This window comes from Nesoenas mayeri (genome assembly GCF_963082525.1).
Source record: "Nesoenas mayeri genome assembly, chromosome: 4".
In the NCBI taxonomy this organism is placed as follows: Eukaryota; Metazoa; Chordata; class Aves; order Columbiformes; family Columbidae; genus Nesoenas; species Nesoenas mayeri.
Window position 1 is genome coordinate 48180132 of NC_137540.1, and position 10697 is coordinate 48190828.

The 10697-nt window shown below is 37.0% G+C and overlaps 1 protein-coding gene across 1 annotated transcript; it reads right to left on the bottom strand.

Annotated features, from left to right (window-relative positions):
* Window positions 1–522: 522 nt before the first annotated feature.
* On the bottom strand, window positions 523–6444 carry TRMT9B (tRNA methyltransferase 9B (putative); the record flags this gene model as incomplete). The annotated part of the gene is made up of 3 exons (XM_080343850.1): window positions 6290–6444; window positions 3101–3274; window positions 523–1559 (listed from the first exon to the last, which is right to left on the bottom strand). The coding sequence occupies exons 1-3, from the start codon at window positions 6441–6443 to the stop codon at window positions 523–525; spliced, it is 1365 nt and encodes a 454-aa protein (XP_080199976.1). The 5' UTR covers window position 6444.
* Window positions 6445–10697: the final 4253 nt, after the last annotated feature.

A 10697-nucleotide genomic window follows, 5' to 3' on the forward strand; every position in this document is an offset into this window, starting at 1 on the left:
ACAACTCTACTCCAAACCAAGTAGCACTGGGACCATGCTTGCTCCCAGTTCTGCAGCATGCACTCTAGCAATATACATTCAAGTATGTTTATAGATGTGCCTATGTCTCTATTTACAGGACTTCAAGAACAGGGAGCAACATGACACATTTTCAGAGTTTGAAGAATAAAGCCTAAACTTTCTACTGAGAGAATGCTTCTCATAAAAGATGCCCTGACCCTTCTGTTATAAAAAAATGTTTTATTTCTTGATAGAAAAGTATATTTAAAACCACAATTTTTTTGCTAAAAGCAATATAAAACTCTCCAGTTTTAACTTCATAAAAGTTTAACAAAACATAAGTATTGTTTACTGCTTCCATTCCTACATACAGACCTTCTATTAGTTAAATAGGTAGAGAGATGATAACTCAGAATTGAATGGCACACAATTACATGAGATTCAAATTCTGTGTCACACTGCACAATCACAGCAACACAAGGAGCAGCTTAAAATCCTCAGTAACTGGATTCTTTGTTCTCTTTACACCTGTGTTCCTCTCTTCTCTGCAATGATGCACCAGTTTCCATGGTCATAGCAGGAAGAAATTATCTGAAGTTCAGGCACATTCTCTTTTACCAGAGAGCACAGCTCCCCTTCCCGAAAAACATGGTAATAACGCATGAAGGCTTTTGTATCCAACGTGGCATCAGTTTGGTCCCCAACAGACACTGCTGAATCCAAAGCAGAGTCAGTGGAGTCATTTGTTGAAGTTCTTTTGAAAAACCTGCTGGCATTAGACTTACCATCTTTATTACAACCACAGCTGTGGTCCCTGTCTTCCACTGGGCCATTTATAAAAGAAGCTTCTTCGCTCTTGCTCTGAGGTGCACTTTGGTGTCCTCCATTTAACTTTAAATCCTTCAGTGCATCTGTGGCTGGTGACCACTCTGGTTTTTTGAGAGGCAGGCTTTCCACAAACACATCATCATCATCTAAACTCCGTTCTTTTAACAATGCTCCACGGTGACCTAAATCCAAACTGCAGTGTCGTGAATGCTGAATGGGTACGGTGCTGTTTGCCCATTCTCCTCCATTCTTCAGAGGCTTCATTTTGTCAGTTTGCTTTCTCAGGGCTGATTCATCAAGGGATCTGGAGAAAAACCATGAGCGAAAAGATCTTCCTAGAGCACTGTAAAATCTGTTTTCTTCTTCAGAAATTTTCAGGCAGCAGGCTCTGGACAAGCAATGGTCTGTATTGCGGGAATGTTTTGAATCAGGTTCTGGCTGCACACTGGCCTGGTAGCTGCAATCAGAGATGACAAGCTGTGCGGGGTGTATGTCTTGGTTTTTCACAGCATGCACAAACTCACCCTTATCTCCTGATTGATTTGATTCTGAAAAATGCCGTGAGCACAAGGCCTTATTCCAAGGAACAAATACGTCTTGTTTCTCAAAGTGACGATTCTTTTGTTCCATAGCCCAAACATAAATCATCATCTGGCCTCCAGGTATCAACACCCTTGCCATTTCCCTTATGGCTTTGATTCTTCTTTGTTTAGTTGAGAAATGGTGGATCACTGTGAAAAAGGAAAGGCATTATGTATTGAATATTAGTAAGGACATATCATGTTCACCTTCAACCTGTTCTGCGTGTTTAGTCATTTTTGTTGCCATATCACAAATATCACTCCCTGCTAGTCAGCAACGGTGCTTAATTTATTGGCACCACGGTGCAAGGTTCCCCCAGAATGTTCTCTTTTACATTTATGTTCAATGGACAAAACCAGGAAAATCCCAAAGAAGGAAATTAATTTCATCTCAAAATAGGGATTCAAGAAAATTCAGGAATATAAACTGGAGTTTTCTGTTTCTATACATCATCCATAAAAGGTCATAGCATGACTAGCTTTCACTTAAATGTCTGGCCTTTAGGTGAGTTAGGTAATATTAAGTTTGCCTTTAGTCTTTGGGACACTTTTTAGATCTTACTGGAAACAGAAAATCTTTTCACAATGTAACAAATACAGCAAAACATAACATCAATAAAGAGACACTCTGTATTTTTATATCAGTGAACTTTCAAAAGAGCTACTGAGAAAATTTAGACAGAAATATTTTCCATTGCTTTAATTTTGTAGCAAGGTGCTGCCTTTATAGATTGTATTGAAAGAAAAAAAAATTATAAGCATCTCAGCCTACATTGCATGTCTGAGAATGATGGGGTTTTATTACATTATGTTATGCTATTAAAATTATTCTACAAGACCTGAAATATGGATAGAGCTCACTGATCAACTAGCCAACATGAAAGCAAAGTAATATAGATACTGCTTTCATTTTAGCCACCCTTTCTTTCACCCTGCATGTGTGAAAAATACATTTAAAAATACATTTCTATCATATTTCAAGTAGTTTGTTGATTGCTACCAATAATAATGATCATGCTTTCTATTTTTGCTGGTACAGGGAAACAGCTTGAAAGAAGTTCAAGCAATAGTAGAGCTAAAAATGTAGACTGTAACTGGGTACTCTATTTCTCATCTACCATTTTGCACTTTATACTTCTCAAATTATGAGTAATATTTTCAAAAAGAGAGGTCAGAGGAGTTAAGATGCTGAAATGCTTCACTCATTTTAGACAACAGGCACTTTTATTGCTCTAAGTTCTTATTTCATTACTATTCTAAGAGAATAGTATAATATTCTAAGTTCCGCTATAGAGAATGCAGGTTTTAATTTCAATGCATTTTCTGATGAAAACAGATCCTAAGGAGGAACCAAGAGTTTATCTTGAGCAACTAATCTGTTTAATCTGTGAGCAGCCATGTTTATATTAGTTTTTTCTTGTTTAAAATGCATGCTGGATGGAAATCTTTTCTCCGCAGGGTGAACAAGGCCACATATAAACAAACAAATGATCCACATACTTCCCTGGCCAACAGCACCTCTGTGCAATGGAACTAATTTTTTTTCATGTTTACTACATTAATTTCAGTAATATCTGGTGTGATGCTAAGGGAACTGTTTCAAAACAAATTTAACTGAAATGAACACACGTGGAAAGGATCCCCAGAAATTTTCATTTACTATAGGCCAGAATGCATGTATGTTGTCTTACCTCCAATGGAAATAACTGCATTGAAGCACTGGTCCCTAAAGGGAAGGTTAAGGTTGTCACATACTAGAACTTCATAATCTTTCTTCCTTGCAATCTCTACCAGTGGTCCACAGTAATCACAGCCAACAGTATATATCTGATTGTTGACACTGAGATACTTTCCAGTTCCACAACCTAAAGAAAAGAATACTCTTTACTAGATCAGAAGTCATACATTCTAAACACTTGCTACCCCTCCCAGAGCAGTGAAAATAACAGGGGAGGCTTTCCTAATTCTAAGACTTCCTGGAAAACAAAACGAGAGCCTGGTTCTATTAGCCCAGCTGCTGCTGGGCTCATTTGGACTATTTGAAATTATACATTCACACTGTTAGGAGCGTAACAGTATCAACATCACCAGCTAAAACACTCATTACACAGCCCCGTATAAATGGCAGGTTATGTGCATTTCTTTGTGGAAGGAGGGTAGGTGCAGATGGGAGGAGGAAAGAATGGTGCAGCCACTGTTGCCTACCTTAGAGCAAAAAACCAACTGTGCTGCTTCATGCTGAGCCTTTGTACAGCCTGATGTCCTGTTTCAAACAATGAGCATAAATGGGCACCCAGGAAAGAGTAAGAGCAGGGTAAGCATTATGACCCTCTTCTTCAGTACCCTTCCAGCTTCCAACCGCTTTCTGTTCAAGGGATTTCCTGAAGTCAGTGGGTTTTGTGTTCTTAGTGACCTGCAATAGAACTCTCTTCCAAGTACTCCCCCAATCTTTGCTAAACCTCATGCAGCTCCTCTCCAGTGCATCCCATCTCTCTCCAAGAAATCCTAAATGACAGCTGCCACTGACGCAAGTCAGAGAAGAAAATTTTAACTTCAGATACAGAGTGGAAAATAACCATGAATCATAAAAATTCCTGCCGTGTCACAGGCACGTCCTCTTTGTGCCACTGCATTGTAACGCATGTAAATGTAATGAACTGCTCCAGAATGTCTTCTGCCTAAAAGTCTGTTTTGTCAAGGGCTGTGCTGTACAAAATTGAAATCTTTTAGAGTGTTCTTCAATACCATATGCATAACAGGCACTTTTCAAAATTAGATTAGGAAACATTCACTCCAGTTATGGGTCAGTAGTGACGAATAATTTCTGAAAGTTGACAGCCAAGCAACGGGGTAGCAGCTTGGCAAAGAGAACCATCTCAGTATTGGTAATTCAATTTAAAGGACTGGAGTTATCTTTAGAAACATCGCTGCTTCTTGCAGCGCTGCTGCTCTCATTGATGTTAATGTGCACCATTATCTGGAGAGACAGCACAGGGACTGCTGGAGAACAGCACAACACTTTAGTGGTGAAAAAAGAACATTTTTCTGCAGCAAAAAGCAAACACTATTCCTTGAAGTATCACTTCAGAGAAACAATTAATGTTGTTAATGCAGTTCAAGGAATATAAGCAACAAAACATGAAGCTTTGCATGTTAGTTAGAAAGCTAAGTTTTAAAATTAGTATAAAGTATTATTGATTACTGTGTTTGCAGAAGGAGCACAGTCAAGTGAACATTAATTTAGAAGATTCAGTTGCTTAATACATGGCTCTTGGTGGAGTGCTTTTTAATCACAGTGAAATTTTGGAAGTATAGGGTCCTCTCTGGAATGAAGCTAAATAGTGAAAACACTCCCAGTACTCTAAAAATCTACATTTGCAGGAGATTCACTTTTAAATGTGTCATCAGGGGGGTGGATTCCTTCATGAACCTGATAATAATGACCATGCTGTTGCCATTTATTTTGATGAATGAACAATAACAAGGCAATTAGACAAAACGATATTTTATTCTGCTACCATTACCATGCTTCATGCAAAGCTAGCAAACCAAAATATTTTAATAAAAGGTGGTATTAAACAGGAAAGGAAATAAGCAATTGAACACCTCATTTTGAAAATGTCAGTTCCACTGGGCAACCCTTCTGCCAAAATTCACACCAAAAATAAACACAATAGTCAGATTCCTGTAGATTTTATTAAAGATAAAAAACACATGAAAGGAATTACCTTGTGCCTTGATGGGAATATTCTTATTGGCAACTGTAAGCATCTACCATCTCTCTAGATGCATCACATGCATTTCAATTATTTCAGCTGAAACTGTAACACGGTGACTTTAAGCTTTCAGCAACCACTGTGATGTATGCTGATAAAGCCTCAAAGAACTTCAGCTAAGCTTCAAAGGACTTCTATTGAGGTGACAAAAAATATTGACTGAGAAATATCATGTTAAGCTGAGTATTGAATGAGTGTGTGCCATAGGCTGTTTCCTGAGATTATTAGAAAATGGTGCAGATATATAAAAGAAGATACATGTCCAAATAATAGTAAACAAGTCTTTTTGGGGGACTGCTCAACAGCAGCAGTAGAACTATATATTATCTTTTGATTAGGGCCTACAACATCTTCAAGTAAAGTTCTCTTACAGGATAAGGCCTATGCATCATTTATTGTGTACATTTATTACACTTTGCTGTATAAAACATTTTATTAGTCTAAACATTGAAGAAAATCCAGTGGTGCAAAGGAGCACCTGGTTTGCAATGACGTGCTGTACAGGACTGAAGTCATAACACAAACAAAGCAAACACACCCAGACCTGGTAACTCCTAAAAAGAAAAGAAAATCAAAGTATAACTTGAACGTGTAGGGAAGACAACACCATACCAGGAAAATGATGTTTTGGTGTCCATATTCAGAATCATAGGGAGATTCTCATATCATAACTTTTTTTTTTTTTAAATGCTAATCACATTGGTGGATTTCTCTTAACTTGAAGCCTTGATAGGAGGAGTTTTAGGAGAAAAGCAATAAATTGCAGACTAGCAGTACTTAAACCAAGAAAGCTAAAGAAACTGAAATATGAAATATTTGAGCTATTAACACCATTTTTTAAAAAGAGCTCCAGGAGAATGACAGACCACTAAGCCTGTGGGGAAACTGATAGATTAAGGTTTAGCTCAATAAAAATAAGGCAAAATATGCATTTACTGGCTAGTTGTATATGGCATGTAGTATGGGGTTAAAAACAGTTTTTAAACATTTGAAACAAATTTAAACAAGTTTTAAAAACAATAGCTCTGAAGGACACATACGAGTAACATATAAACTAATAAGGCTCATAGACAATCTTTCAGGCCACCTCAAGGAACAGGTTACCTATGTCAGCAACAAGGCTGCCAGGTTTCTGCTCCAGCAGGAAGTTTCGAACACGAGGCCACGCTTTGCTCTGCAAATCACTGAAGTAGGCAGCTGTGTTTTCATACACATTGTGCACATGCTGCTTTTCTAGCTGGGTAGCTTCATATTCCATCCTGAAAACACAATGAAGAAATATTTCAAACCACAAAACACGGACTGTTGTAGCATAGACTGTAGATTTTATAGATGTGCGCAATTCAGGACCTTGTAAGTTTACATTCTTAGAATCATTACACCCATCTAACAGCCATCATATTTATAAAATGGTCTTTGCTCAAAGGATCTTATTCGATTTCATGACAGTCAAGAAAAAAATCTGAATGTATCATCTTGGCTGAGGAGTCTTATATATCTGCATGTGCCTGTTCAATAATATGCACATTCCTAAATCACAGAATCACAGAATGTCAGGGATTGGAAGGGACCTCAAAAGATCATCCAGTCCAATCCCCCTGCCAGAGCAGGAACACCTAGATGAGGTTACACTGGAAGGCATTCAGGCGGGTTCTGAATGTCTCCAGAGAAGGAGACTCCACAACCCCCCTGGGCAGCCTGTTCCAGTGCTCTGTTACCCTCACTGAGAAGAAGTTTCTTCTCAAATTTAAGTGGAACCTTTTGTGTTCCAGTTTGTACCCATTACCTTTTGTCCTAAATAAAAACACCAATGTACTAAAAGTTTATCTGGTGCAAAACAGAGCCTGTATTCAGCAAGAGTTTACAATGACTAAGAACAAGAAGTTAAAAATAGACTTTCCAGTTGTAGCTAAGGTGAGTAGGTAGGCAAACTATTAGTATGTTATTTGAAATATAGCCTGGACCCTGAAACCAAAGCCCCAAAATCATGCATAAAATATTTGTGGTTTATCTGCCCTCTAGCACTGATGAGTTGGCTGATATTTTTCAGCAACAAAACCCATTATTTCCCTGCTCCCACTCCATAAGCTTCATTTCTTAGCGAAGTATTTCAGTTTAATGATTCATTTGAAAAGTGGTATCTTCTTATGCTTTTAGTATTACTACTAAGCTCAAATAAAACTTGAAGTGAATGCAGGCACTGAATCCCTTAATACAGAATTCTACCTCTTCCTTAAGATTTCCCCTGACCCAAGCACCAGCGAGGTCTGACTTCACTATCTGATGGAGGCTGATGAGATTACATCTCAAAGGGTTAAGGCATTCTTCAGAGCAATTCAAACAGCCTGTTTATTCATGAACTATTCCTTCCTGCTACTTCCCACTATTAAAACAGTACTCAGCAGAGATTCAAGCCTGTTTACATACTCCTTCCAAGAAACTAAGCAACATAATATCAAGATGAAATTATAAAAGTGACTCCTTTAGCTGCATTTGAAAATTTCAGAAGAAAGACTTTAAACATGAGATCATCTTTTGCTTTCCTCAATTTTCAAATAATACACATTTTTGAATCACTATAGAAAATGTTTCTGTCACTTTTACTGTTGAAATGAATTATTATGAGAAATATTTAAAATAAAATATTCCATATAATAATGTGAGCTCTTCAAAGCACCTGTACTGAATTAGAAAAATTAAATTAGAAAATGGGAGTTAATCCCAGTGACTGCAAAGAAAAACAAAGTACTTCAAGTTAAGTGTGTTTGAGTGCCTACAAGAACAGTATGTAAGACTTGATCCATTTCACTGGTTTTATGTATTCTGCTGGAGGTCAAGCCAAATTGTCACAATTATCATAGTCTATTCTGACTGTAGCTGTAGTATCTATTAATATCGCTCTTGAAAGCATTTCTGTTCAATGTTTTCACAATCCTTACATTCTTTTTTTTTTCTGGCATGATCCACAATTTTTTTTATGGTGCATTAGGTCACTTTTTAATGTCTGAAAATGTGCATATAGATATATATTTATATATAAAATTCAGTAACAATAAGTTACTAGTAGACACATTTTCAGTGTCATCTTGAAGAGTGGAAAGATACAGTAGACTGAACAACAGAGTAGATAGTATTGAAGCACAAGCTTGAAATGATACTATTAATACATGTGCCAGAACTCACTCAATCAGAACTTCTCTAAGAATGCCATTTCAAGTTATGTAGTCAAACAGGATGGGTTAGTTGCAGTAATTTCAGATAATTATTCCTTAGAATCAAATGCCCATTCTTTTTTTCTTATTTGACCCTTAAATAAAACAAATTGGGTGTTTCAATGTCTGCAGCTATCTTTCTTCTCTATCTCAAAATGTACTCTATTTTGTTGTTCAACTGCCTAGAAATCCTCTATTTATCACTCCGAAGACTAACAATCATCTATTTTCTTTTGTCATCTGATACGCTTCTTGCTCTAGTTTATGTTTTATGTTTGGTTACTATGTGGTTCAGTGTTTCCACTTGAAGCTCTTTGTCCAATCTTTGCAGTTCTTATTTTAAAAAAAAAAAAAAAAAGAGAGAGAATGTTTTCAATCATTCATACCAACTTACAAATGCTACAGAAATTCCAGTTTATGCCAACTGCAGAAGTAGCTGTCTGAACTGAAGGTTAATTTGAACATTTTACATAGACACAAAAGCCAACTTGGACTTGACTTAGAAGATGGTAAGAATTTTCCCATTGATAAAATGTTTATTATACTTTCCCTAAAATGTCCTTATTGAATTCCAAAGTAGGCTGAAATTTGGCTTAGTTTCCTACTGAATCACAAGACCATTAAGGTTTTCCTCTAACTTTCTTATCTACTGGGACTGGTACTGAGTCTTCTGCTATACGAGACATGCTAGAGACTTCCATTTATTACAACACTGCATTAGAGATTAGCATTTTTAGATACACTTACTAAACATTGTCAAGATATTAATTCAGTTACAATCTTAGAATAACAGTAGTCTACTAAAATACAGATTTTTTCATTTATTGTTTCATTACAATTCCCACTGATTGTTTATATTTGGTAGATACTTAAGTGACATGATGAAATTAGACTTGCCAATTCAATTTTCCACTCAAGATCCATAACACAATCAGTTCCCTACTTGCCACACAGTAGGGAAATGTCCTAGCAATACACCTCTTCATTTCAATGCTTACAAAAGGCAAGAAAACACTGGAGTCTGACCTGACCTGCAGCTGTACCAATTTCACACACACCTTATGTCACTGAAAGCATCAGAAACTTAGAATTATGTAACTTTAAAAGCCAAACACATTTTACTTTAGGAACAAAAACAACCATTATAACTTCTTTGCCTTGAAAGTACCAGACAGTGGCTCTGTTGCACACGAATTGTAGAAAATGTTCAGTTCATCCAACTTTTGGATTGTATCTTCCAGGATAATTGCAAAATCTGTTTTGCAAAGGAGGTAATGAACATCCAAGATGTCCAGAAATTCCACTGCTTCAGCAGCTGCTCCAGGTCTCATTTAAGTTACCTGGAAGCTGTCTGCTAAGCCAGAAAAGAGGAGAAGAGCCAAAGGTGGTAATTATGGACACATTTTTCCCGTGCTCAATTCTTCTTTCCCTGCATTATGCTTATGCTCCTGTCAAAGGGTTCACACAGAGGCTGGGTGCAGAGCAGGGACTGTGCAGTAAAATGGCACCCAGCTGCTCCATCACTCTGCAGCAAGTCTCAACAGCTCCCCAAAACATGGGTGCAGCTTAATGTCAGATTATTGCAAACTAGCAGTTTGGATAACAAATGAAGAGTGGGATTCTCTTCCCTTTGGATGTTTCCTGGTTCATCAAGGTTCGTTCATGAGACTACAACAGGACCTTGTTGCAGCTGATCTATGAAGTGAGAAAACTGGATGAAAGTTGTGGTGTAATTTCTGCTGGACTTGTGAGGAAATGGATCACCAGTCCATCATATGTAACTGTAGTATGCAAACAAAACTGTTTGAAGGTAAATAGGTTATAGTCCATTGACTCTGTCCTAATTGATATTTTCCCTCTTTGTTTTTTGGGGGTTTGTTTTCATTTTTAAAGGCAAAATAAAAAGTAAACCAAGGTATTACAGATTTCCAGGAGGTAAAATGAATTGTACAAACATATGATATCATATATTTTCATAGCTACATATCTCACTAGAAGTTCTCTGACTCTGAGGTAATCTAATTTCTTGCTTTTCCATTAACATTTTGCAACCTTTTAGATAATTAACTTTTCCAGGATACTGCTTTAATGGTAGTCATGTTGCTTGGACATTTTCTATCACTGCTGAAGTAACAAATACATTCAATCATGTGACCTTGAAATGACAACAATCAAAAATTAAGAACTCCAGTTGCCAACATTAAAAAAAAATCCATATTATTTTCATTTGGGGGTGGGGCATTCTGACAGTTTTGTTTGGTTTTGAAAGTTTCTGACTTGTAATTTTTTTACTAACTGTA